This window comes from Drosophila kikkawai, chromosome 2R, assembly GCF_030179895.1.
Source record: "Drosophila kikkawai strain 14028-0561.14 chromosome 2R, DkikHiC1v2, whole genome shotgun sequence".
In the NCBI taxonomy this organism is placed as follows: Eukaryota; Metazoa; Arthropoda; class Insecta; order Diptera; family Drosophilidae; genus Drosophila; species Drosophila kikkawai.
Window position 1 is genome coordinate 10,973,766 of NC_091729.1, and position 25,910 is coordinate 10,999,675.

At 46.6% G+C, this 25,910-nt stretch overlaps 5 protein-coding genes across 12 annotated transcripts; 3 read left to right on the forward strand and 2 right to left on the reverse strand.

Annotated features, from left to right (window-relative positions):
- Window positions 1-1,110: 1,110 nt before the first annotated feature.
- Window positions 1,111-4,728, reverse strand: Xpd (general transcription and DNA repair factor IIH helicase subunit Xpd). Its single transcript, XM_017172055.2, has 8 exons — window positions 4,605-4,728; window positions 4,094-4,551; window positions 3,901-4,031; window positions 3,620-3,840; window positions 3,178-3,559; window positions 2,831-3,112; window positions 2,493-2,771; window positions 1,111-1,857 (listed from the first exon to the last, which is right to left on the reverse strand). Exons 1-8 carry the CDS (start codon window positions 4,607-4,609, stop codon window positions 1,306-1,308), a joined length of 2,310 nt encoding a protein of 769 aa, XP_017027544.1. The 5' UTR covers window positions 4,610-4,728; the 3' UTR covers window positions 1,111-1,305.
- A 64-nt stretch (window positions 4,729-4,792) lies between these two features.
- LSm1 (U6 snRNA-associated Sm-like protein LSm1) lies at window positions 4,793-5,531 on the forward strand. Its single transcript, XM_017171905.3, has 3 exons — window positions 4,793-4,934; window positions 4,999-5,183; window positions 5,257-5,531. Exons 1-3 carry the CDS (start codon window positions 4,880-4,882, stop codon window positions 5,428-5,430), a joined length of 414 nt encoding a protein of 137 aa, XP_017027394.1. The 5' UTR covers window positions 4,793-4,879; the 3' UTR covers window positions 5,431-5,531.
- Window positions 5,527-6,678, reverse strand: hng1 (hinge1). Its single transcript, XM_017171904.3, has one exon. It carries the CDS (start codon window positions 6,512-6,514, stop codon window positions 5,558-5,560), a length of 957 nt encoding a protein of 318 aa, XP_017027393.1. The 5' UTR covers window positions 6,515-6,678; the 3' UTR covers window positions 5,527-5,557.
- A 115-nt stretch (window positions 6,679-6,793) lies between these two features.
- Window positions 6,794-15,068, forward strand: Isha (Insulator su(Hw) mRNA adaptor). Of its 4 annotated transcripts, XM_017171901.3 has the most exons (10): window positions 6,801-7,032; window positions 7,326-7,928; window positions 8,073-8,342; window positions 8,502-8,654; window positions 8,712-8,834; window positions 10,057-10,378; window positions 11,498-12,244; window positions 12,316-12,828; window positions 12,887-13,180; window positions 13,560-15,068. In XM_017171901.3, exons 1-10 carry the CDS (start codon window positions 6,997-6,999, stop codon window positions 14,522-14,524), a joined length of 4,026 nt encoding a protein of 1,341 aa, XP_017027390.1. In that variant the 5' UTR covers window positions 6,801-6,996; the 3' UTR covers window positions 14,525-15,068. The 4 variants fall into 4 exon arrangements, with proteins under 4 accessions (XP_017027392.1, XP_017027390.1, XP_017027391.1 ...); XM_017171902.3 differs by lacking the exon at window positions 8,073-8,342 and having other exon boundaries at window positions 6,802-7,032; XM_017171903.2 differs by lacking the exons at window positions 10,057-10,378; window positions 12,316-12,828; window positions 12,887-13,180; window positions 13,560-15,068 and having other exon boundaries at window positions 6,794-7,032; window positions 11,498-11,667.
- A 635-nt stretch (window positions 15,069-15,703) lies between these two features.
- Window positions 15,704-25,870, forward strand: LOC108078313 (macoilin-2). 5 transcript variants are annotated; one of them, XM_017172107.3, is made up of 11 exons: window positions 15,704-15,837; window positions 19,398-19,822; window positions 20,812-20,956; window positions 21,023-21,149; window positions 21,228-21,354; window positions 21,428-22,230; window positions 22,603-22,899; window positions 23,254-23,361; window positions 23,420-24,084; window positions 24,141-24,333; window positions 24,397-25,870. In XM_017172107.3, the coding sequence occupies exons 2-11, from the start codon at window positions 19,743-19,745 to the stop codon at window positions 24,855-24,857; spliced, it is 3,006 nt and encodes a 1,001-aa protein (XP_017027596.1). In that variant the 5' UTR covers window positions 15,704-15,837; window positions 19,398-19,742; the 3' UTR covers window positions 24,858-25,870. The 5 variants fall into 5 exon arrangements, with proteins under 5 accessions (XP_017027596.1, XP_017027595.1, XP_017027599.1 ...); XM_017172106.3 differs by having other exon boundaries at window positions 15,720-15,922; XM_017172110.3 differs by having other exon boundaries at window positions 15,721-15,922; window positions 21,428-22,038.
- The last annotated feature ends 40 nt before the right edge of the window (window positions 25,871-25,910 follow it).

Here is a 25,910-nt window from a genome sequence, read left to right on the forward strand (position 1 = left end):
ATTCGAGCCATTAAGCAAACGTTGGCGCCTGGCCTAAGGCACCCCATCCCGGTGCAATAATTTCGCTTTGATAACCCGGCCGCGACTGCATCGTTAACGTGTCATTGGCAATTATGGTCCGTTGATAACGTTCGATCTGCAATAACAAATCCATTTTCAGGCCAAATCGTGCATGCGAGAATTTGTTCGGTCATCGCGGTTCATTTGCCGGCTGATTACGAGCCCCTGAAAATGAATTACGGCGGGACAGGCGACAGGAAGATATGAATAATTATGATTTCATTAGCATACGCCGTACCTAACCCGTAAATTACGAATTTACACAAATACTTCAAACACTTGATTAACAGCCGAACCGATCTAGGTATTTTAAAATGATATAAAAACCAAACTTTATATGAAAATGAATCTATAAAAAAATAAGCAGCTAAATGTACGGAACATTCGCTTCTGAGTTCGCTCTGAATTGTGGGATTTCTTCTTACTAGACACGAATATTCGTTAAGTATCAGTGTATTATAAAAATAGCTATCAAAAATAATAATTTAAAAGCAGCCCAGTCTAAGAGTTTCAGTCTAGGCCCTAGGTTTCTTCTATTTTTCGTAGATTTTTATAATTAAATTCAACATAGAAAGCTTTAAGTACCGGCTATCTCATGGTTGAGTCTTTTGAATTTTCTTGCGCTTTCCAATGAAAGTAAGAAAATAACTCAAGCTATCTAATTCATTCACTAATTTTTAACAGATTATTTAAAGACAACTATAAATGATGGCACAACTTGATAGTTAACAAATAATTCGTTGTGATTTCTTAGCTATCAAAAAAAAGTACGAATCGCCTGTTAAATTGTTGAAAACTTTCAAGAAGAAAATTATATTATAAAAACTTAGAAATTTATTATTCTTACACTCTGTTTCTAATACTTTGTGGCCAATCAACTTTTAAAGTTCAAGAAAAAAAGCAAGTAACAAAGTATAGTTACAAACACAAGTGCAAGAGCAAAGCTCGAGCTACGCTGCGCTTGCGCCCTTTCGCCGCCTTGAGCGGCCCCGTTAGTCATGCCTGCAAAATTATAAATAATATTAATTAGCCATTAATTGGACATTTACGTCCGATTTGCATGGCAGCCAACACAAAAAAAAAGAGATTTAACTTTTAAATTTTCCAGCTTCGACGCTGCGCGCTTCGCTTTTAATGGCATTCAATGTCATTAGCTGACGGCTCAACGACTTGAGTTATTCCCGGAAGGCGGTGGTCGGACAAAGAGCCGGTTGGCTGAGCGAGCGAGCCAGCACTTCCCACGTTTTACAACTCCTGCACCTCACCACCCACGCCCTGCTTGCCCTGCGCCTGCCGCTCCAGCTTCTCCTGCTCAATGTTCTCCAGCTGGGCGAGTGTCAGCAGGGAGATGCCCAGCTGGTCCTCGCGTGTGAAGGGCTGCGCCATGCGTCGCAGCCATCGTCGGGCCAGCTGCACGGCCTCCTCTGTGCTCAAATTGCAGAAGCTGTCCACCAGATGCTCCTGAATCCACTTCGGTAGACGCGAACGCTTGTCCTGCCGCGAGAACCTCTTGTCCGCAAAGATCATGATGCCGTAGTCCGTCTTACCGCGCAGCGCCCGGCCCACACATTGGGCCGCATGCCGCATGGCGTCGAAGGTCAGAAAGTCATTCTCACGTATCTGAAACTGATCGCGAAGGTAGTCGAGTCGTGCCTTGAGAATGCGCGACTGCGTGTACACGTAGGGGATGCCGAACATGAGCACCGCGCGACCATAATGATGGTCGAAATCCACACCCTCCGAGACCTTGCCACGCGCCACAGCCAGCAGCACTGCGCCGCGACCACAATCGCAGGCCTGCAAGTTGAAATGGGGGTATAAGTCAAGTTTGATTGCAATTTATGTACACTCTTGCAGAAGGGATCAAATATGTCATACAAGGGGGGGAGGGATATGCATGTAAACTGTCCAAATTTTTGAACTATTCGTAAATTTTTTAGGAAGTTGTCAAACAATTATTGTGAATCTTTGGAAAAATTTAAAAATTAATTAAGTTCAACAAATTTCATTCTGATTCTAATTTATAATAGTTAGTTCACTTCAAAATGTTTCATACTTTCGTGTGAATCGTGTCCTTAAAAAAAAAAGTAAAAAAGCAAATTTTAAAATAGGAGAAGTTTTTAAAATTTACACTTTTAAACCTTGGGTACATATCTGATTCAAAGAACTTAGAGTTCGAACAATATATTCTTGAAGTAATAAACTATTTTAACACAAATATGTCAACAAATTTTGGGTTATATGTATACCAGAACTTGTTTAAATATTCTGTTGTTCGAAAAGTAGCCAAGATCGGTAATTAAATGTGTTAACCAACGCTCTGCTAGAACTGCAATGCTCCGTTCTGAAAGAGTGCGACTAAAAGTGTGTGAATGCAAGCAAACTAGGCCAAGAGAGAAGCCCTAGCAGTCGCGAGTGCATGAATATCTCACCTTAACATAGTTCATCAAGGCGTAGCTGGTCTCGGCATTGTCCTGGGTTTCAATGAACAGCAGCTTGTAGCGCAGCAAGGTGTCGACAATGCCCTGATCATACCAGGAGGCCACCACAGATTCCAAGTACAGGTAGGATGTGAAGAAGCAAACGATTCCGTCAGGCACTGTCTTGGCCACCTCCACCAGCAGCTGGCCATAGTTTCGGATGACAGCGGTGTCCTCCCTCGTCTCGAACTTGGAGGAAATGGTCACCTGGTCGTTGCCCTTGGACACGATCTGTTCGGGAAATATTATTACACCAAACGCTGGCATTAATTGTGAAATATAGTAATTACCATGGGCAGTAGACACGGACGGGCCAGCGTCATGGTAAAACTGCTCATGACCACAGGATCAAAGTCGAGAATCTTCGGGTACATGTCCATGGGCGATAGTGTGCCCGAGGTGATGACAACCGTCTGAAAACGCGAAAACACCGGAGCCATGGCTATGGAAGAGTCCAGGCAGCTAAAGTGCAAAATCGGGTTCGATACTGTTGGCGTTTTGTCGTCGAAGGGCTCGATGATAATGGTAAAACCCTTCGTATAGGTGGACACCAAAGTGGCAAAGTGGGTGATCTAAGGGAGAGATGTATACATTTTTACTTCCCAATCAAGATATAAAAGTGCGGCAGGAAACCGACCAGAGTGAGAGCACCGAACTCTGTCAAATCAGTGATCTCCAGGGTGCGCAGCAAACTGGACAGACGCTCTGCACAGAACCGCAGGGGCTTACGTTCGATGCAAATCTTGGAGGAAATGTCCTTGAGGAATCCGGCAGGCGACTCCTGAACCACATGGTGAACGCGCAGTCTGGTCTTAATGTATTCTATAAAGCGTCGCAGAAAGCTGAGGAAGTGGTCAGCGTTGCGAATGTTTCCCGGCACCACCTCGGTCAGCACATCGTTTGGCAACACCGGATTGGCCAGTATCATGTCTGTGTCCCGCTGCACACTGGCATCCTTCAAGCCCTGAACCATGCGCTGGTACTCCTCATTCAGGCGATTCGTGTCCTCCTCCCGAATGCTGTAAACGCGAGAGAAGCCATTGAAATCGATTGAATGGGCTTGGGGATTAGGCACTTACTCTTGCACCAGTTTGGTTAGCTGATTTAAGGCATTTGTACTGCGCTCCACGGTTCGTCTGTTGATCTTGACACTCATCGAGTCTATGCACACGTTGTCGATGTTGTGCGCCTCATCGAAAACCACGCAAGACTCGCGGCTCATCTCCTTGGATACCACCTGGGCTATCTTCGGATCCAGCAGGTAGTGGTAGCTGTATACCACAATGTGAGCATGGGCAATCTGGAGGTGGACAACACTACACTATATAATCTGTTCCAGCGATTGGGCATCGAGGCTTACTGCATAGCGGGCCAGAAAGTAGGGGCACCAGTTCCTCGATCGCCCGTACTCCTTCAGATCATCGATGCTATACACGCCCACCGGCAGTGTGGACTCCTTGCCCTCCAAGCTGAATCCCTCAAAGTACTGGCCTGCAAATGAACATATTATAACATTAAATGGTGGACACCGAAAATCGGCAATACTCCCTTACAGATAGGCGTCTCGGTGTCCATCTCGTGCCGGTCGCGAATGTAGCTGGCTGTTAGGCCATAGCACTTGCCGTCCACCGCCTTTCCCTCGCGCTCCTTGCTCACCTCGGGGTGGATGCACATGTTCTTGCGGGAGCTGAGTACCAAGCCAGTCAGGGGTGGCGGCATCGGACAGTTGCGCTCGTAGTAGACCATCAGGTTCTGCAGCTCTGCAATTACTTTCTCGATCTCCGGCACTGTGCGCGAACAGTAGATCAGTTTGCGAACAGACTCCGGGTGCTCCAACATGTAGGCCACGATTAGGGAGAGCAGCGTAGCCGTCTTGCCGGTGCCCGAAGGCATCTCCAGCAGACAGTGGCCTTTGGCGTCCAGGCTTCGCTTCAGTTCCAGCATGTACGCATACTGCTCAGGGTAGATGTACTCGTACGGGAAGTAGACGAGCAGGCCGTCTACGCTGAGCCTGTTGGGAAGACATTAGCGAGGTCCTTTCATTGACCTGATCCTGGGACTCACTTCATTTTGCGTATATTTCGGGATATTTCGTGTTCCTTGCAATGTTGTTTCAAAACCAGAGTGACCGTGGGCAGGACCGCTAAAAAATACCACCCGGCTCTTTTAAATACCAGAAACGTTTTGAAGCTTTTCCAATAAGTTTTCCCGTGAAAAATATCAATATTTATCGATAGTATCGATATCGATATCATCGATAACAGGTTTTGTTTTTTAGAAAAAAGTCTTAACTTTGGCCCATAATTATTTATTCGCGTAAATCTACCTCCAAATCCGAAATGGACGATCTCAATCCCCTGGCCGGCACAGCCCATCTCCTGGAAGAGGTTGACAGTGAGTAGGCGCGACTGATTTAGCAAATTACACTGAAAGGAATGCTAAAACCGGCACTTTGCAGAGAAGCTAATGGTGCTGTTGCGGGATGGACGGACGCTGATTGGATACCTGCGCTCGGTGGACCAGTTCGCCAACCTGGTGCTCCAGCGCACCATCGAACGGATACATGTGGGCAACGAGTACGGCGACATTCCACGTGGAGTCTTCATCATTCGCGGCGAGAATGTGGTGCTGCTCGGCGAAATTGTAAGTGAAACAAGAGACCCTGCGTATTCAGCGAGATTCAGAAAGCCCTAATACGAATATCCTTCTTTGACAGGATCGCGAAAAGGAGCAAAAACTCCCGCTCAAAGAGATATCCGTGGACGAAATCCTGGATGCCCAGCGTCGCGAACAGGAGCAGCGGCAGGAGAAGCACCGCTTGGTGTCCAAAGCGCTGAAAGAGCGCGGACTGGCCGTTGACGCCAATATAATCAACGAGGACTTCTGTTAGGAGTAGTACTAGAGTACTGCCTTTCGCAGATAGATTAAGCTCACAGATTTTCGTCACTTTGTATATTTGTACTGCATTAAAAAACTATATATTAAAAACTATGTACATAAGTAGCTATGTAACCTGTTCAGCCAGTGCCTGACCGTGATGCCCCGCCGGAACCCGCACTTGCCTTGGTCCCGCTCTCTTCGAGTAGTATATATTTCTCCAGTATCTGATACATTTCCACCTTTGCCTTGATCTTGTGGACGCGCGACAGCTGGCGCAGATAAGCAGCTATGGACTTGCAGAAGAAGTCATCCTCCGTTTCCGGGGTATTCGAAGTGGCTATCTCTGCGGCAGATTGCTCTCGCTCCTGGCTCGTATTGGCCACGCAGACTACGTAGTCGTTTTCGTCCACTTGGCTGGGGTCGATTGTTTCCGCAGGCGGCACGACGCTGGCCTTGGCAGTGGCATCTTGCGAATGGAGGGTGACCACTGTACTGCAAAGGGCCTTATTGTCGCCCTCCGGATCGAACTCCTCGAAGCTCTCGTGATCGTTCTCCTCTTGGCCATCGTCCGCCTCCACGAGCACTGAATAGGTCTCAGAATGCGTCGTCTGCACCTCCAACTTGGCCTGGTAGGACTGGTCCTCGCCTTCCTCATATTCCGGCGAGCCACGGTCCTCGATCAAAGTGTCGTTGTCCAGGGGGAGGCGAATGCGCCGCCGACGCATGTCTACCTTGAGCCAACCTGCGGGCTTCTGGTCCCTTTCACGGTCGCGTCCCCGCCGCTCGCGCCTCTTTCGCACAAAGTCCCGCAGAAAGTCCATCTTCCTGAAGAAGTCATTGTGCCCGAACTCGCCAGTCGGATGCAGGCGCTTCTGCTTGAGCTCGCGAGAGTATCGGTCCCGCAGGCACGTCCAACGACGCCGTGCGTCCGTCGTCGAGATATTGAGAACGTCCGCAACTTTTGCCCAATCCTCCTCCTTCCGCTGTGAAAGCCGGAAGGAGGGCAGTTGAGGATCGTAGAGCGACGGTGTGTCGCGAATGGTGCGAATCAGCAGGATGTCGGATTCGTCTAGGGGACGATGGTTGGAGCTCATGTTGATTATTTATTCTTTTTAATTATTATTTATGCCCAAATCCTTTACAACACTTGACACGGGCTTCTGCGCTGTGCAATACTGGCTGAATTCACCACGGAATTTACCACGGCTGTCCCTCAGTCTGGCAAGGCCAAGAAAAAAAAACCAAAGTTGCACCGAAAAATTCTCGCCGGAAAAGGTGGCAACGCTACCTTTGTTGTAACAAAGCAGTTTATGGCTGGACGTTGGCTCGGCGTTGCCAGATTTGAGATACATCGACTATCGCTATTTTTTCGTATCGATTGTCAAGGCAACTGTGTGGCAACGCTGTGGGCAAGGGCAGCCATTTTTTTCACGCTTTGTAGAAAATCTTTTTAAAAGTGTGGAAATCGCTGAAAAGTTTACAAATTAGCGTTCGGCGAGCTGTAAGAGTTTTTGGAGACCAACCAAAGCATGCAAATCTGAAGTTCGTGGGTGTCCGCCGTGAGTGAAACGAACAAATGAACATGGAAACCGTCGTGGCTTTCAACAATGAGGTAAGATGGATAAACGCTGGGAACAGCGCCGGATGGATTGTCGGATTGCCTGCAAAAGGGCTGCGAAGGGTGCAGCCTCGCCGGAGGTGGTTACACAATATCCGGCCAGCACTAGGCTGGGTAATGGTCGCCGCGGATGGAGATCTCTCCAGGCAGGGCCCAGAATTTTTCCGACAAGCGCCGCCCAGGGTTGCTTCGCGCGGTGGCGCAGCACCCGATAACGATAATCGCCAGTCCCGGGTCCCCTTACCCGTGCCAAATGCTCATGCCAATGCCATTCGCTTCCGTTGCAGCTCTCTGGACTCTATGATAGCCGGCCGCCCATTTCTAAGGCTAAGATGGCCGCAATCACCAGGTCGGCGATGCGAGCCATCAAGTTCTACAAGCACGTCGTGCAGAGCGTGGAAAAGTTCATCCTCAAGTGCAAGCCGGAGTACAAGGTGCCAGGCCTCTATGTGATCGACTCGATTGTGCGCCAGTCACGGCACCAGTACGGCACCGATAAGGACGTCTTCGCGCCCCGCTTCCAACGCAACCTGACGGAGACGTTCGCCAATCTGTTCCGGTGCGCGCCTGAGGACAAAAGCCGAATTATCCGGGTCCTGAACCTATGGCAGAAGAACAACGTCTTCAAGTCGGAGGTCATCCAGCCGATCTTCGACCTGGCAGACCCCAATCATCCTATCTACCACCAGATGCCGCCCATCGGTGCTGGCGGTGGCTCCGGCGGCGGCGTGGGTCCCGGTCCCAGCGGTAGCAGTGGTGCTCTCAGCCTGGCGGACATCTCAAGCGGACCCAACGGGATGCTTAACTCGTCGGGCATGAGTGGCATGGAGATCAGCATGAGCAGCGCCATCGGCGACGATAAGATGGGAGGAGCCATGCCGGACTTGTCGGTGAGTGATGAAATATTTGCTGGAATTGGAGTCTGCCTACTAACACACCCCCACACACCGTGTTCACTATCTGCTGCTTGTATATTTCTGTATCTCATGTCTTGCTAACTAACAACGCCTTTCGTCCTCGCTCAAACTCGTTAGCTGGGCCATGAGAAGTTCGGCGGTGGCGGCAGCGGCAGCTCCAAGCGCCACTACTCGGAGCAGCATTACTCCAAGCGCCAGTCCGGGGCCTCTTGCTCAAGCAAATCCAGCAAGTCCCACCACCACAAGAGGGAACACAGCAAGAGCACGCACGACCTCGATTACCGGGTGCGGGAGATTATCGAGGACGACGACGATGGCATGATGATGGCCGATGATCACCACTGCATGGGCGACGACTCGCCGCCCACTTCCTCCAAGCTATTAGACGTATGGCGAGCCATTAACTTCTTGCATTTCTATTTTTTCATTCACCATTATTCGTTTCCCTTTGTTTTGGTATTTCTGTTTCGTGTTAAGCCTTTTATTTATCTATTTTTTAGTTAAAATCCTTGTGTAATGTTTTCTTTTGGTAATTTTCAATTCCAGAACAACAATCTCAAGCAGCTGCTCAACGATCCCAACGTACTGCGGCAGCTGCAAACGCTGCAGAACTTTCAGAAGTTCAAGCAGCAGGAGGAGAACCAGAAGCACCGGTATCCGGACGAGGCTCTACAGCAGCATTTTCAAAATGTTATGAAGGTATGTATGAGGCGCCACTGTTCTTGGACTTTCCTTCTTTAATAATTATTATTGCAGGGCACTGCCGGCATGCCCCCGGGCATGGGGATTGGCATGGGCATGAATATGGGTATGAACCTCAATGACAGCATGGACCTCAACAAGGATGTGGAGTTCATATCGGAGCAGCAGACCATTGAGGTATACCTTTCGAAACTTCTTCCTATTTCTATCTTAAAGCTGTGGTGTATGCTCCTGGCCATGTGATCCGAACAGAATGGTTGGCCAGAAGCATAAACATGGCCCAGTACAATATCATTAGTTTATAATTGGAAGTCGCATCCAGATGCCACTTGTGCCTTGTGCTGACGTGCAGTTGAGCCGTAGAATAATATGTTCCCAAAATGTTGTTATAACCGATGGAATTTCGGCGTGTTCAGAAGACCAATTCGATTCAGTTAACTTGACAATTATTGTTATATTTGTTTTGTAATATGCCCTTGCAATTACGATTTGAATATCTAATGCCTTAAACTTAATCCTCCCTTATCCGCGCCTAAAAGTTAACCGAATGCTGTCCCCAAAGTATTTTTAAAAGCCTCATACGGCAATTGCCAATATCTGAATCTTGATAATATCTGAATTAGAGGTTTACGCCGATGGTTAAAGGCATCGGCGGCGGCGTAGAGGTCAAAATGACTCGGCGGCGGCGGCGTAGTAGTCAGAAAGAACCGGCGGCGGCGGCGCGTCAAATAAGGCAAAAAGGCCATTTTAATGAGTTATTTATTTTTTTTAAAGTTTTATAAAGAACAATGACACTGAAGGCCGCGCTGAAGCTGCGCCGATGCCGCACCAGCGGCGCGCCGCGGCGCGCCGTTATTTTCATAATTTGGCGGCGGCGCGTCAAATAAGGCAAAAATCGGCGGCGGCGGCGGCGTGGCGCGGCGGCGTATATGTCTAATCTGAATCAATGATAGAGAATTGATGGTTTTTTATAAAGTATGCTAAAAAGAAGCCAAAGGTAAGGTTTTTAAAGACCAGTAATGTCCGGCGGAACAACCCGTGTTGCCTGATGCTATAACAACGTTTGGTAAGTTCCTTAATATGTAAATTCAAGAACTTAAATCTTGCTCGAAAACGATAAATGAAAAATGCCTCGAAAAATACTCCAGAGAATAGAAATCGCCGAATTCTAAAGTGAAAGATAAAACAGAACCACACGTCAACACACGCCAAAGAATGCTGTCTTTATTCAGTCTAGTCCTATCTGCCACTAATCCCATCTCAATCCGAATCCGAATCCCAACTTCATTTCCGCTCCTGGACCCACTCAGATTTTTTAAGCTTACCGAAATGTTAACGTTTTTATCACGTATCCACTTCTCTCAAATTTTCTTGCAAACACTACCATCGACTCCAATAGGTGATCAACCTGGATGGTGCCGATTCGCGCAGTCCGACGCCGGACCGCGATCGATACAAGCGGAGCCGCCGGAGCAGTCGCAGCCGTTCTAGGTCGCCGCGCGGACGAGGCGCCGGTGGAGGTGGCGGCCCTGGAAACGATCGCCGGCGACGCAGCTCGCGGTCAAGATCCCGCACTAGATCGCCACGCTCCAGCCGGCGGCGAGGATCACGGGACAGGGATCGCATGGAGCGTAGCAACCGCGACAAAGAGCGGGATCGAGAGCACGAACGTGAGCGCCGCAAAAAGGGCCTGCCGGATATTAAAAAGGAGCACCTCAGTGGTAACTATTATTCGCGATCGGAAAATGGATCTCTACGAGTGCTCAAGAAGCTGGGCTCATTGAGATTCATCTATTCCATCGAACTTTTTTTTTAATGCTAATCCGAAAGATCCTTCTCTTTCTCTGCAGGCAGCTCCTTGGCTCAGTTGACGTGTGTGTGTGTGTGTTTTAGCTTTAGTTTTTCTTGAGCATATAAATTCTGGCAATTTATAAATCTATGTACCCACTCCCCATGATAATGCGTTTTCGAGCAAGATTTTTAATTGAACATGTACATAAGGAACATCCAACATACTCCTTGTACGATAAATAGGATACCATTTTATTAATGGAAAAATTTTAAAAATTAGAAAAATTAGATTTAAAATATCATAGTTAAAAAGCGTGACTTTGATTCGGCTCGCGTATTGAGAGTCATTAAGTAAACGAAACTGTTGGTTAGCTTTCATAGTAATTCTGCAGTAAACAGAATATATTTATTATAGTCAATCAATACTGTTTAATATTAGCCGAACCGTGCAGGCACGATTTTAGAACGATTTGATTACAACTTTTTAAATAGTCTTTCCTCTGCATATGTGTCAGAAAGAGCCAGATCGGGGCACTATATCCTATTACTGCCATTCGAATTATCGTAAACTTATTCGAAAACCTAAATAATTAAAATATTTTAGTCTACTAATTGTAAAAGTTTTAAAATATTTATAAATATCAGACGACTACATCATATAACGGTCATAAAAACGACCTTAAAGTATTTACCTAAATAATATTTGGAATGTATATCTTTGTTTTCTACCTAGTTTTACTTATTTCAAGTTCTGTAGTATGCACACAGATCAACGAGTCAAAGAAACTTCCAAACTAACTATATAAGTCGAAAAGGAAAATCCGATATTAAATGTATATCGACAAAACATATCGATCAATATCATATAGGAAATAATGTTCGTTAACTCAAAAAATACGAAAAATTAAAACTAGCTTTTGTGGTACGATATGTTAAGCAAACAATATATATTTAAATATCGGTCTTCTCGTCATCCCTACTTTCTTCAATACCTTTCCATTAAACCCCCTATTAATCGTTGTTTTTGGTTTTTTTTCTGTAACCTACAGTGTGTAGCACTACGTTGTGGGTAGGACACCTGTCGAAGCTTGTTTATCAAGAGGAGCTATCCGACACCTTCGGCGAATACGGCGACATAGTTAGCATCGACCAGATTGTGCCGCGAGGATGCGCTTTCATAGTAATGAACCGTCGCCAGGATGCCCACAAAGCGATGCAAGCGCTAAAGAATCACAAGCTGCAGGGGCGTGCCATCACCATCTCTTGGGCGGCCGGCAAGGGAGTGAAGAGTAAGGAATGGAAGGACTTCTGGGATCTGGACCTGGGTGTAACTTACATTCCTTGGTCCAAGCTGAGCACTGAGACAGACTTTGACAGCCTGGAGGAGGGCGGCATGTTCGACGAGGACACCATGCCCGCCTGGATGAAGCAGAAAATCAACCAAGTAAAAAATGTCGGAAAGGACACCAAGGGCACGCCCGTCGCAGAGGCGATACCCGTTGGTGTAGCGCCACCACCTGGCATGATCTTTGGAATTGACACAACTCAACCGCCCCCGGTGGGACCAGTGGGAGGGCCTGTGGGTCCGCCACCAGGACCAGGGGCGCCGCCACCTCCATCGCTAATGGGCATGGTTGGCAGAGGTCAATTTCCGATGGGTCCGCCTATGGGCATTAATATGCCGCCGCCAATGATGATGCCGCCAACCAATATGCCACCTCCGATGATGATGCCAACCACCAATATGCCCCCGCCGATGATGATGCCACCGGCGATGATGCCTCCCGGATTTCCAGGTAGCTACTTCAAATCCAATAGGGTTGCAGAACTGTACTAACGCATTATTTATATGTAAAATCATTTGCAGGCATCGGTGGACCTCCGCATCCTATGGGCTTGCCTCCAGGTAATCCCTTCCCACCACCTGGTGCCGCCATACCGCTTTCCATACCCGGCGGAGGCCCGCCAACGTCGGGAAATAGTGGTAACGTGAGCGACGATCAAATGGACATAGAAATGGATCTTGAGGATGCTCCGCTCCCACCGCCTTCCCAGCAGCAGGCGGGCGCTTTTAATCCATCGCCTAATAGTGTCGATGTAGCAGTCGCTGTTGTGGCGAACGAGATGTTCCAAAGGGAGAGGGAGCGTGAGCGGGATAGAGACCGCTCACGGGGCCAAGCCAACTCGCGCTGGGGCGGACGGGAGGATGTGGTTGAGCAGTCGGATCGTTGGCGTGCTGAGAATGGCGGCGGAAACGGGTCAGGTGGACCGGGACCGGGACCTGGTCCAGGCCCTGGACCGAACGCGGCATTTAATGAAGCACGAGCGCGTCTAAATCTAAATCCAATAGATCACGGAATGCCAAGGCCAGACTTCATGGGTAAGCTAAGATTTAAAAATTTTGCCAATCGATAAAAACCCCATTCTGACCGTTGCAGACTTTGATAATCGCGGAGGACCAGGCGGACCGCGGGGGATGGTGGGACCGCGTGGGAGCCACAATGGCGGACCAGGTGGCGACTTCTTCCCGCCCAACATGAATCACAATCGATTCAATCAGCCCACCAGCCTAATGCAAATGCGTATTCCGCCGCCGGCAGCCTTTAACCAGCAGCGCATGGGCGGGCCACCTGGAAATGGTGGTGGCAACGGTGTCGGGCCCATGTTCATGCGGAACCAAGGGGGCGGCGGACCAGGTGGTCCCCCAGGAGGTGGACGACAACAGGGACCAGGTAAGATAAGCGGTATACGGCGGAGCTCTGATTCAACAGACGAAGAAAATACTTATAACTATCCTTTCGATCCTGAAGAGCCGTAAGTTCGGACTAAAAAATATTGTTGACAAACAAATTTGTTTAACTTCGCGAAAAATCAAATAAAAGGGGTATCTCTCCCATTATCAATACTTAAAGTATATTACCCTATTATTCGTAGAGCATACAGATTTTGTAAATAACAGTTCATATTCGAAAAAAATATCGGAAATACTACAACTTTGATGGAATAAAATATCTAAAAATATCGAATTTATGTAAAAATATCGATACAGTATCGATAGATAAATATTTTCTGTCACTCCTAGCTCCTAATTTAACTATTTGTTTCTTGCAGGTTTCTTTAATCCTCGAAATCCCTTTAATGACAACCAACAACGCGGACGAGGAGGACCGGGAGGAGGAGGAGGAGGCCCAGGAGGACGAGGAATGGGCGGAGGCGGAGGAGGACCAGGCCCCGGTGGTCGAGGTCGTTGGAGCGACGATGAAGACGAGGGCGGCAACAATTTTAAGCGCCGTGGTGGACCCGGTGGTGGTCCTGGTCCAGGGGGAAACAGGTTCCGTGGTGATCGCGGAGGGGAAATGGCTGACGATCGCCGTGCCATGAACTCCCGAGGTGGCGCTCGCGGGGGACCACGAGAGGATCGTGAGCGTCCGGGCTTTGGCAACAGACGAGGCTCGCGGGACGACAACAACCGCCATTCGATAGGCTCCATGGAAGATGGTAGTAATAAGATGGCTCCGGAGCCGGAGCCCAAGCCCAATAATGCAGATAACGAGGATTTAGCGAACGTCGATAAAAGCGCACCACCCGCTCCGACGGGGGCGGCTGAGGACACCGAGGAGGATTGGGATCGAGAACTGCAGGACTACGAAGCAAGAATGGAGGCACAGAAACCAGCGGAGGGTGCTGCTCATCAGTCCGCAAGCAACGAGCCTCTTCAGGAGAATGAGCAAGCAGCGGTGGAGCAAGATTTTGCCAAGCCAGCTGAAGTGGCGAGTGATTCATCAGCCCCGAAACCACAAACAGATGCATCTCCTGCCTGTACACCCCTTTACGATGAGTTGCCACCTCCCACGTTCTCGGACCCTTCGTTCCAAGCTCAGTCTTCGAGAGAAGATGATGAAGTAGCAGATGCTGCTGCTCCTGCTGCTGCTTCTCCACCATCGCTTCCAGAACCGGAGACTATTCACATAGAGGCTGCGCCCAAAGAGGAATCGACTCCAACACCTTCGGCTGTTGAGACCCAAGCGGAGGAGCCATCGGCGGATGCATCAGCAGCTACTGATGCCGACACATAGGCAGGCGACAGACAGATCAAGTGAAGAACAAACGCATATTTGAGTAAATTCAAAAAGTGTAATTTATGATTTTCCTTACCAACTAACTTAAATGTAATACATGCGAACGAACTTTTACCATTTTTATCCTGAGATTACGCAGCATTTGTTGACGAGGTTGGGTCGGTCGCTTTTAAAATCAGAATCAGTTAATTTCGCGTAACACAACTATAACTACTCGTACGTACAATAGGAACCACAGAGAACTAGGCATGTGGAGCAACAGATTTACAGACAGATATAGCAAATAATTAGCAAAGGAAACGAATTGTATGGACAGGAAATCGACAGTAGAGTAGAGGTATCTGAAGCCCAAGAAGAAACAGATCAGCAATCGCAAGGCAACACTTGAAATGTTTATTATTTTGTTATGTATTTAGTTTTAAGAGTCTATTTAACACTCACATTGTTTATAATGCGCAGATTCTAGGTACACGCATAATAATGTACAATTCAAATATACCTATCTATATCGGATACTATAAAATAAAAAGTAAAAACATCAGTCTTTGGTATTATTACTCAATTTTACTGTTTCAAATGGATCTTTTGTTATCCACATGTATATTTTCGCCCCTAGCAAGCATTTTAAATAGGTTCCTTGTTGAAATGTTCAATACTTAAACGCCTTAAAGCATTTCTCATTAAAGTTTTGGTTTAGTTATAGAATAGATTTTCTTCTGCACCTGAAGAACTCTCGCGGTAGACTAAATATTTGACACTTTCTATTTTTTATCAATAAACTACATTTTCATATTTTTAAATATTCAAGAAACCAGCGGCTAACAGCTGTACAACGAGCGTTAAATTCAAAAATTCAGCTAGATTGAGAATCGATTTCTCGTCGAAATATCGATAATGACAATCAATACCTATCGCGAGAACCAGTTCCAGCAACTTAAAAATACCGGGATGGCAGCGCAGCAGTTCAAACAAACAAAGAGTTAAAGTTAAAAAGTTATTCTTCCTCTCGTCGCTCGAGTTTTTTTTAGAGTTTTGCTGCTTTCAAAAAAGCTTTACAGAATTCAGATAAGTGTAACCAATAAGGAAATATTCAACAAAATATCGATATCCGATATATTAGGTTACAAAAATATCACGATAAAAATATTTATTTTTATTCAAACATCGATATATCGATATTTTGATGTATTTTCACATCTCTATATTGAGTAGAAATACAAACTTTAAGTAAATCAATACGAATCCCGAATCCCGGAATAAATGCGCAACGGTCACGGTTACGGCGCGAGAAAATGCAGTGCTAATTTAGCGTAAGCATCGCGGCAACGCAGTTCATAAAGTGCAAAGAAAAATTTTCGGGTGCCAAAGAATCTACACACACCAGCGCACACACACGTAAGCAGCACATATACATACAAGCACACAGACTGGCACAGCGCAGTTGTGGGAAATGTGCAAATTGTATTAAAAATTCGCTTGAAAATAAATAAATTGGGTACCGAAACGTGTGGAGAGTCAAGTGAAATAATCAGACGCGAGTCGTGTGCGGCCGAATACGTCAAAAGCCAGCGCTAAATACTGAAAAACGTGTGCAATTTTGCAATGCTTCGAGTATTGTTGTGTTTGTGTAGGTGAGGAGTGTGAAAAATACACATAGGTGTCCCTGTCCGTGTGCCAGCCGCCAACCACTAACACCAACGGCAGCGTTCCGCACAGCACACACACACGCACAGGGGCAAACGTAACCGCAGTCGGCGCTGGCAGCGGAGAAGGATGCTTTCCTTCCTGGCAGATGTGGATGCTGTTCGAAAGCTCACCCCTCTCCCCGCCCGACCCCACCAATGCCACTCGAGGCATCGAACAACTTTTCACTTTTCGCCCGCTTCGGATGTTGTTATTGCTGCTCTCTGCCTGCACGAACATGCATACCCATACACAGGCACACTGATGTTTTGTTTTATTCTAGCTATTTTCGGAAGTCGAAGGTGATCGAGACCGGCATCAATGAGTGTTACTCGGTTTTTGTTGTTCGCTTTATTTACATTGCCCGATTCCGTATTAAGTCATTATTTTCATCAGATAACGTAATGCGTGTGTGTGTGTGTGCTCCGGCCGATAAACCAGACCCCGAATGTGGAGCGGTGGTTATCGCCAGATCCGTACGTTATGCAAAAAACCAGAAAGCGGCCACCGAATTTATATGTATAGCGAGAACGGCATTTTATCAAAGTTCTTTAGCCTTTCGGTGCGAGTGGAATCTTGTCCGCTCTCTTGTTGTTTTTGTTGTTTCTAAATGCGAAGCGCGCGACCGAACAGCTGTGAGTGTGGGAGTGTGTCAGCGCGATCTCGTTTTGGCCACCAAAGTGCAATTGGGAAAGTGTGAAAGAAACGAACAGCGTGAAGAAAGAGAGGGGGAAAGCGAACGAGAAATATCCAGCGGTTAATTCAACACGTAGTTGTCGCTAAAACAATTGTTCCTTTAAGTAATTTAGTCCTCAATTCGGTGGTATCCAATGAAACAAAATGTTAAGGCAAAAAATCGCACTAAATAAAGTAGTAATAAATTCGGTGGTATCCTAGATGAAGGACCGATATTATTTAAAACGGAGAAATCGTAAAAACAAATGCAAAATATTCTAATTTCTCGCTTTAATAGGTACTGCGTACTATTGTTACATACATATGTATGTGTTCCTGTGCTATTACAATATTTCTCATTGTTATTACCAAGGTAATGCTAGGAATTTCGAGTGTTTTTGTAACAGCGAGAGTTAAAAATGGTCTCCTGTACTGTTTTTCTGAAAAAAAGGCATTTAATGAATAAGAGAAGTCCAACAATTATCCGCATTAATATGCACGTAAATATAGGGCGTTGAATAAACATTATATTTATGCGTTGAATAGGTTTAAACTATTAAAAAATCCTTTTGTTATGCAGTTAAACCTGATGATGTTTGAGCACCGGATTAGACATATACGCCGCCGCGCCACGCCGGCGCCGCCGCCGAGTGTTGGCTTATTTGACGCGCCGCCGCCAAACTATGAAAATAACGGCGCGCCGCGGCGCGCCGCTGGTGCGGCATCGGCGCAGCTTCAGCGCGGCCTTCAGTGTCATTGTTCTTTATAAAACTTAAAAAAAAATAAATAACTTATTAAAATGGCCTTTTTGCCTTATTTGACGCGCCGCCGCCGCCGGGTCTTTCTGACTACTACGCCGCCGCCGCCGAGTCATTTTGACCCCTACGCCGCCGCCGATGCCTTTAACCATCGGCGTAAACCTCTACACCGGATGCCTTAGTGGCTTATAGTTCCCATAAAAAGTTATCACAATTAGTTCAATTATTATTTAAAATGAACATATTTGCAGAAGGAGAATACTTTCCCATCCTATTGATAAACAATTATAAAGCCTACAAAATCAATGTGGGAAACAGCAAAGCGTAGCATAGCCCCCCTTTTGGCAATTATACATTCGAGACCTGATGGCTGCAGACAGGGGCTACAAAATGGCGGATGCAAACGGAGACATACAGAAGTATGTATGAATATGTTTGTACGCATACCAGCGAGCATTCAGGTGTCCATTTGTGGTCCATCACGGGATAGGGAATTCGACCAGGAACAGTGCAAGGATAATCAAGCAACAGCGCCAGAAGTGCCATTGAGAATCGAAGCTTCCTCGTGTGATGGATGCGCTCCACTTTTGGATGCTATTTATAAACCTTTTCGCCCGTATACATACACACAATTGCTGGCCGAGGACGATGATGATGATAATAATGATGATGGCCAGGCCACTGATTCTGCTCTGCTTCCTTGAAATCTGCATAGTTCCGCTTCCGATTGAGTTGGCGCAGTCGCAATAGACGCTTCATCCATTTCCCTTAACTTGTGCTGGCGCAACAGAGCGTACATGTGTGAGTGAGTGTGTCTACTCAGGTTCCACGATCCACGTTCCACCGAATTTACCGGGCAGCATCCACATCCACATGTTGAGAAGAGCACATATCCTTTTTGTACCCCCCTCCCTGACTCATCCTCTTGAGCAATTCCCGGATACGTCGTTACGCTCACAGCTCCCGCACTTTGCCACTCGTCGTTGCATTGATTTGTTTGTGTACGTGGAGCAAGTGTGTGTGTTTCCGTCTGCACTTGTGATATTAAGGCCTTTTCTCGAAATTATCGCCATCGATTACTGAGGATTTTAATTAACCTCTGCCTTTAAAGGGATCAATTTTAAGTTGGGTTTTGGCGGATGCGATTATTTGACATTAATTGGAATTTATATTTTATATTTAACAATTTCCCCATACCTCTTGAATACAATTGTATGTACATATATTTTATAGATTGTGGAAGGTATGTACATACATAGTTGAAAAATGCTTTCATGCGATTGAGTATCCCTAATCATACGCTGCCCACCTTACTGTCACGTATTCGAGTTAGTTTTCTATGGCCCACAGGTGTGCTTTCAAGGAATAGTGCATTTCTGCATGAATAATTAAGACTTGCAGTCGAACTCGCACTTTCACAATGTTATCTTCCAAAAGCCATTCGCCGATAGTCCTTAGAACGCTTTCGGTATTGCAATTTGAAGGTCTTTTGAGTACTAAACTTATACATATTAGCCGGCCAAAGCGATAGTGCAGGCAGAGCAGGCCTAAAAATAACTCTTTTGTCTTTAACGGAATATAAGTGGCGGTTGAGTGTAAATAAAAGTGCTGTCGACATTTGGACAATTTCCCGAGCAAATTCAATGTTAGGAGGCGAGAGCGCACTTTCTCACGCTCTCGTCGCCGCTCTCCTGGTTTTGCCACATTTCTCACAACCGACCCCCTCTCTCTTGTCTTGTCCCATATGCTTGCAGTGTTAAATCCTAAAAAGCCGGCTCAGCAGGAGGCGAAAAACGTTTTCCAAACGCATCACATGTAAATGAGATGCCGTCGCGTCGGCAGCAGAGGCAGCAGCAAGCAAAACCACGCCGACATCGCCATCGATGCCACCAGGAACATCAGGAGCGCCAGCATCTGATTATTGAGTGAAGAGTGAGTGCCGTGTGTAGTGAGGAGAGTGGAGAGTAGCGCGCAACGAGTGAAGGCGAATCGGTCCGTTCGACAATTGATAAGTGGATTAGTGAAAAGTAGCTGCAGCACAGGAGACAACGCACTGATCTAGCGGAGGCGGGAGGCGAGGCACACGCCGGGTATTCAAGATGAAGCGACGCAACGCGGACTGTGGCAAGCTGCGACGGCCGATGAAGCGCAACAAAATCACAGAGGGCATGTACGGCAGGTGAGTGATAATACAAATGGAATCTATCTTTTCATATGAGGTTTTTCTATAGAAAATCTCTTAAGAAAATTTATTTAAAATGTATATTATGAGTTCATGATTACTTAAAATCTAAAATTTAAATTGTGTCCAAAAGTATGATTCAAAACCCTTAATTTTTTTCAAATGAATTGATAAGCTTAAAACCAATCACTTATAAAAAAAACTAGATCTTCCACTATTGCATACACGTCTGGGCACAAAATGCCATTGATCTAGCTTTTTGAACTCAAATTTCTAGGTGTCACCTCCTTTTATTTAATGTTAATTATTTTGTGGTACTACAAATGCCTTAAAAACTTCAAAATATTGTTATATTTTCGTATAATTCAATCGAGCCGCCCCATCTTAATTGAGATAAACAGTCACAATTCGATTTATTGGCATGCGAAATGCCCCCCAAGTCAGAGCTCTTGATGATTATCCGATTTTCTGAGGCGCAAGAGAGCAGGCACAAAATTCCAAGAGTGTGTAAAAGCTCATACGGCTCTGTGAACTCGTTCTCTCTTCTCGCCTTTTTATTATTTATACGTTTGTTTACTTTTTGATTGCGCCTTATAGCTGTTGTTTTATGATGTTATGCATGTTTTTATTTGGACGCTACTCGTTTTGGCATTTGCTCTGCCCGACCGTCTCTTCGTTTCGTCACTTCTACTTAATCTTTGACATGGCCTGATGATAATCATATTTAGCATTTTTAACCGATTGAGTGATGGTTAATGACTTCTATATGTTATTAAATTGTCGTCGCTTATCGGTTTACTCGTGGATTTTAATAAAGAGAGCAATGGGGAGGATTGACAAGTTGATTTGGGAACTCAATAAATGAGTAATTGATTAAATTAAAAGGAAGTTTCTAAAAAATACAGTGACCACCCCTTAGGAGCTTTTTGATGAGTATTATATTATTATATAATTTACAATTTATCTCTTCCCTTGTTTAATTGCAGCACAACTGTCCTGTACATGAAGTTTTTGATACTTTGGGCCATTGTAATGGTTGCCGATTTCATGTTCATGTTCCGCTTTGAGTACTTGTGGCCATTCTGGCTACTCCTTCGCTCCGTGCACGATTCCTTCAAGTACAAGGGCCTGGTGAGTGGAACGTCGGTCCGCCTTCATTCCAAGCGAAACTCTAATTGGGGTCACTTACTTTTGCAGGCATTTTCCGTGCTGTTCGTGTGCATAGCGATAACGTCGGATCTGGTCTGTTTGTTCTTCATACCCGTTCACTGGCTGCTCTTCGTGGCCAGCACCTATGTCTGGGTGCAGTACGTCTGGCATACAGGTGCGTCATCCACGTCGACCATTGTGGAGTTGAAGTCGCCGGATGTATTCTTATTTACCCATCCATGGTTTTTTCCAGATAAGGGCATCTGTCTGCCGACCATAATACTCTGGATGTTGTTTGTCTATCTTGAGGTTGGCATACGATGGAAGGACAGTCGCCACATGCCGCACTTGGATCTCTGCCGGCCGTTCGCAGCGCATTGGTAAGAAGTTCATTCCCTGTCAACTAAAGAAACTCCTTTTAATCCTCCACCCCCTTATCTCTTTTTTTACCAGCATTGGCTATCCGGTTGTAACGCTCGGATTTGGCTTCAAAAGCTATGTGGGCTACCGTATGCGTCAGCGCAAGCAGCGAGAGGTGGCCAAGGACAACGAGTTTTACATGCAGTTATTGCAGCAGGCGCTGCCCGCCGAAGAGGCCACTGAGGAGGCGACAGGAGCGGGAGCGCCAACGCCACCCAGCACCGTCGTGGTGGCCAACGGTTCGGCCACAACGCCGGCTTTGGTCGCATCCGCAACCGCAGCATCTGCGGCGGCGAACGGCATTCTGGCCACTGCCACGCAAGCACAAAACCATCATGAGCATCATCACAGCGGCGGCGCCGGCGCCAGCAGCAGCTCGAGCAATAGTAATCATCATCATCACCACCATCATAGTAACAGCAGTGGCAGCAGCAGCCACAACAATAACAATGGCAGCGCAGGAGGAAAGGACAGCAGTTCGAATGACAGCGCAACGGTCGCATCGTCACCGACGTCTTCCGCTGCAGGGGCAGCGTCAGGTGCGTCAGCGGCTGCGTCCACGGGCTATGTCACGGCGTCGTCAGCGGGAAAGCAGTCCTTGTCGTCGTCGGCGGCATCGTCAGCAGCCAGCGCGGCCACAACAGGTGCAGCAATTACTACTTGTTCCACTTCCGTCTCAGCTCTTTCTGCCGCTATGACTGCGAATTTAGCGACACAGCAGCACTATCAGCAACAACAGCAGTCGGGGGCGGCAGCATTCCCATCTTCTTCTGCTTCTTACTCTTCTTCCGCCTCCTCCTCTTCTGACGGTGTCGATGCTGACGGTTGTTGTGGTGGTAATAATGTCCATAAGCTGCTTTCTGCTGCTGCTGCCCCTCACAACAGCAACAACAAAGAACCCACTAATTCGTACTACTTACTAGCCGCCACATATGTATGTTTCTGTATGCACATGTAACCCACGAATACCAAGACTTGCAGGCACAATATCTAACCCACAGCAACCACAGTCGGCGATCGAAACCTTCATATCATTATCTTCCTGCTGCCAAGCAAATCTAACTCTGGGTGCCACAAGAGAGAGAGGCTCGCTCTCCTAACAACTAATACGTCCCTCCCATTTCCTTATGAAATCAATAAAAATACAATTATTTTCTCCTATAAATAAACATGCACTTAACGCACTCTATTTATATAACTCTTTGCAGCCACCTCCAATGGTCACGCCGGTGGTTCAAGGAACCATCGACGCAGCATGGACAAGGATAACAAGCATCGCAACAACAAGGGCGACGCCGCTGCTGATAATGAGCACAACAATGGGTCGCGGCATGGGGGTAAAAATAGCAGCAACAACTATTCCCAGGCCGATGGTGGCGCTGCCACAGCAACCACAAGCGCCACATCAACTAATAGTAAGGATAAGGATAAGGAGAAGTCAGACTGGGATAGTAGTGGCAGCAACTATCCACAACAGCAGCAGGGCGGGAAGGAAAACAAGCACGGTGAGTGGAGGACGAGCGAGCTCTTTTGTTGATTTTATTAGCTTCGAAAGGTGCAATCTCTGATGACCATTAATCTTATCGTGCAAGTGTGTTTATTAGTCCAAGTCATTAAGTTTTTCAATCAATTTGCAGTCTTTTGATATCATTAATGTTTGATTTAATCAAAATCAAGCAATAATAACCCTTTCAAGATGTTTAACCTAACACATCTGAAAGGAAACCTACCCTCCAGCGTCGGCTCGTCAGAGGTAGTTGGCACGTTGATGAAACGTTCATGACAGTGGCTTATTGATTGATAACATGTGGTACTGCAGGGATATAACTAAAAATCTATGTTTACGTGAATATTTGCAGATAAAAAGGCGGGCCATGCGACGGTACCCAATGGAAGTGCTAATCATATAGAGGCCGACGAGACGGGCAGTGCGGAGCCAGCAGCTCCGGCTGAAAAGGCGCCCAAAGGTATGTCTAGAAGCAAGCTCAAAACAAAGGGTTATCTAACGATTAATATTTTATGCAGGGCGACGCAATCGCGGCAAAAAGGATAACAACGCAGCAAAGGACAATCACAGCCATCAGCATCAGCTGGCTCAACAGCAGCAAAAGGATAAGGACAAGGAAAACACAGCCAACAACAACAACGATGCCAGCTCGGTATCCTCATCGGCCAGTTCCACCTCGAGCAACAACGCCATCGCGCACATTGCCAGCAAGGTTGTATCCAAGATCTGTGAAACTTGCCTCAAATTGGAGGCCGATGTGAAGAAGTATCGCGCCGAAATCAGCCATATGAAGCAAATCGAAAACGAGCTGCGCCAGAAGCTGGACGCCAATCTGACCAGCAAGTCATCGCTGCAGGCCAAACAGAAGGAGTGCGACGAGCTGGAGAAACGGATCCAGGAGCTGAACAATGCGCGACACTCGGACATGTTGAACCTGCAGACGGTGGAGAGGCGACTAAACGAAGAGCGCCGGCAGAAGCAATCCCTCGATGCTCAACTGGCCAACGAGAAGAAGGCGCGCAAGGTGGCCGAGGAGAAGGCAGCACGTCCCGAGTGCAGTGCCCAATGCAAGCAAAGGCGCCAGCAGATGGACGAGGAACAGAAGCGGCTGCGTGGCGAGCTGAAGCAGACTGAGGAGGCCAAACAGTTGGCTGTGGAACACGGACGGAAATATGAACAAGAGGTGTGTATGAAAACAATTATTTTAATATATAGATTAAATAAAGTGACTCTTCTCAGTATCGCATGCTGGAGGCGAAGCTTCGAAGCCGTGAATCGTCGCAGACCGAATCCGAGATGCTGCTGAATGCCATTGCCGCCATGCAGGACAAGAATGCAACGCTCGAGAAGAATCTATCCGCAGAGACGAGAGTCAAGCTGGACTTGTTCTCGGCTCTGGGCGCTGCCAAGCGCCAGATCGAAATATCTGACAGTAAGTATTTCCCAAACATGGGGGGAAATAGGACCTCTAACCCTTTGATTTGCTTAACTTTAGACCATCGTCGCTCCAAAGAGGAGGAGGTCATTGATCTCAAGGCCAAGATTGCCCAACTGCTGGCCGTGATGCCGGACAATTTGTGCATGAACACTGGCCCACATGGACCGGCCAGTAGCATTCTGCGCATGAATGACACGCCACCACTGCAGTCGGGTCCCGGACCGTCCTCGCCCATGCTCAGCCTGAGCGCTGCCGCCCAGGAGTATCAGCAGCATCAGCAGCAACAGCATCAACAACATCAGCAGCACCAGCAGCATCAGCAACAGCAGCATCAGCAACAGCAGCAGCATCAGCAACAACAGCATCAGCAACAGCAGCAGCATCAACAGCAGCAGCAGCATCATATTGCCGTCTCCCAGCAGCGCCTGGATCCCAATGCCAGTGTCTACACGCCCAAGACTGGCAATATGATGGTGGTGTCGCCGGTGGGCATGAACCCAAACGGAACGGATGCCTGACGCCAACAGCAGTCCTCGTCGCAGTCGTCGTCGTCGTCGTCCTCGCACCTGCATCTGAGACGACAAGTTTGAGATTATTATACTTTATATTAATTAGGGAAAACAACAACCACAAACAGCCGTCGCCACAGCAAACGATGAGCAGCAGCAGCAGTTTGCTACCAATATCTGAATGTCCGTAATATACATAAGCAGTCTCTCCTTTCAAATTTCAAGAGCACTGAATGCAGGCCCCAAAAATTTCTAAACAATTCCCGTTGTACGTTGTACGTTTTACGTTCTACGTCTTACGTTTTACGTTTCAAGAGTTTCCTAATTTTCATTTCCGCAATAAATTTGGCATTCCAATAGAAATGTATCTTGAAGAAGGCCTCGCTCCGATTGTTTTGAGTCGGCTGCCTCGCCACCACCCGACACCACACCACATACACACACACATTCAGTATCTCTCCCTTCTATCACGAAAAGTAAAAGATTACTTTAACAAGATGATTTGAAAACTTGAATCACGAAACACAAATTTCTAAAAATAATAACAAATTGAAAATGGCGATTCGTATTTTTAATTGAACAAGTGCGAGAGAGGAGAAACTTCCGGAATCCTATGTTCTTCATTATTTTACCAAACGCTGTGAGAGAGTTGGACCAACCTTAGTGATGGCCTTTGATCTGGGGGGGATTCTCCCGCCCGACTCAATGGAATATATATTTTTGAAGTCTGCGCCCTTGATTTATTATCTCATTAAATTATTTTTGTTATAAAACCTTAAATGTATGCTATAATTTAGAGCCTATCACTTTTGAAAAAACAACAAGCTGCTAACGAAACGAGTTTCTTTTTAAGTTTTAATTTATTTTTGTTTAGTTTTGCTGTTCCTAAGAAAAAAGAAAAAAATCGAAAAGAAGTAAGAGAAAAAAGCTTAAGTTTATTTACGAAAAGCGAGAAGCGACGACTATTTTGTTTAATAATAAAAGAACAACAACTTTTGGCTGCGCGAAGCAAGCACCTTTAATTTTGTTTACTTTTATTTAACGATTTTGTTGATTCGACCC

What these genes read in the sequence shown, in the direction of transcription:
- Xpd (XM_017172055.2), bottom strand. An exon ending in GGACACCGAGACGCCTATCT is followed by an intron (nt 4,032 to 4,093) that starts GTAAGGGAGTAT and finishes GTTCATTTGCAG; the next exon opens with GCCAGTACTTTGAGGGATTC. An exon ending in GTCCGTGTCTACTGCCCATG is followed by an intron (nt 2,772 to 2,830) that starts GTAATTACTATA and finishes TTTCCCGAACAG; the next exon opens with ATCGTGTCCAAGGGCAACGA.
- LSm1 (XM_017171905.3), top strand. Translation starts at nt 4,880, where the DNA reads ATGGACGATCTCAATCCCCTGGCCGGCACAGCCCATCTCCTGGAAGAG. An exon ending in TCTCCTGGAAGAGGTTGACA is followed by an intron (nt 4,935 to 4,998) that starts GTGAGTAGGCGC and finishes GGCACTTTGCAG; the next exon opens with AGAAGCTAATGGTGCTGTTG. An exon ending in TGGTGCTGCTCGGCGAAATT is followed by an intron (nt 5,184 to 5,256) that starts GTAAGTGAAACA and finishes CTTCTTTGACAG; the next exon opens with GATCGCGAAAAGGAGCAAAA.
- hng1 (XM_017171904.3), bottom strand. Translation starts at nt 6,514, where the DNA reads ATGAGCTCCAACCATCGTCCCCTAGACGAATCCGACATCCTGCTGATT.
- Isha (XM_017171901.3), top strand. Translation starts at nt 6,997, where the DNA reads ATGAACATGGAAACCGTCGTGGCTTTCAACAATGAG. An exon ending in CGGAGCAGCAGACCATTGAG is followed by an intron (nt 8,835 to 10,056) that starts GTATACCTTTCG and finishes CGACTCCAATAG; the next exon opens with GTGATCAACCTGGATGGTGC. An exon ending in TAAAAAGGAGCACCTCAGTG is followed by an intron (nt 10,379 to 11,497) that starts GTAACTATTATT and finishes TGTAACCTACAG; the next exon opens with TGTGTAGCACTACGTTGTGG.
- LOC108078313 (XM_017172107.3), top strand. Translation starts at nt 19,743, where the DNA reads ATGAAGCGACGCAACGCGGACTGTGGCAAGCTGCGACGGCCGATGAAG. An exon ending in GCAGTACGTCTGGCATACAG is followed by an intron (nt 21,150 to 21,227) that starts GTGCGTCATCCA and finishes GGTTTTTTCCAG; the next exon opens with ATAAGGGCATCTGTCTGCCG. An exon ending in GGCTGAAAAGGCGCCCAAAG is followed by an intron (nt 23,362 to 23,419) that starts GTATGTCTAGAA and finishes TATTTTATGCAG; the next exon opens with GGCGACGCAATCGCGGCAAA.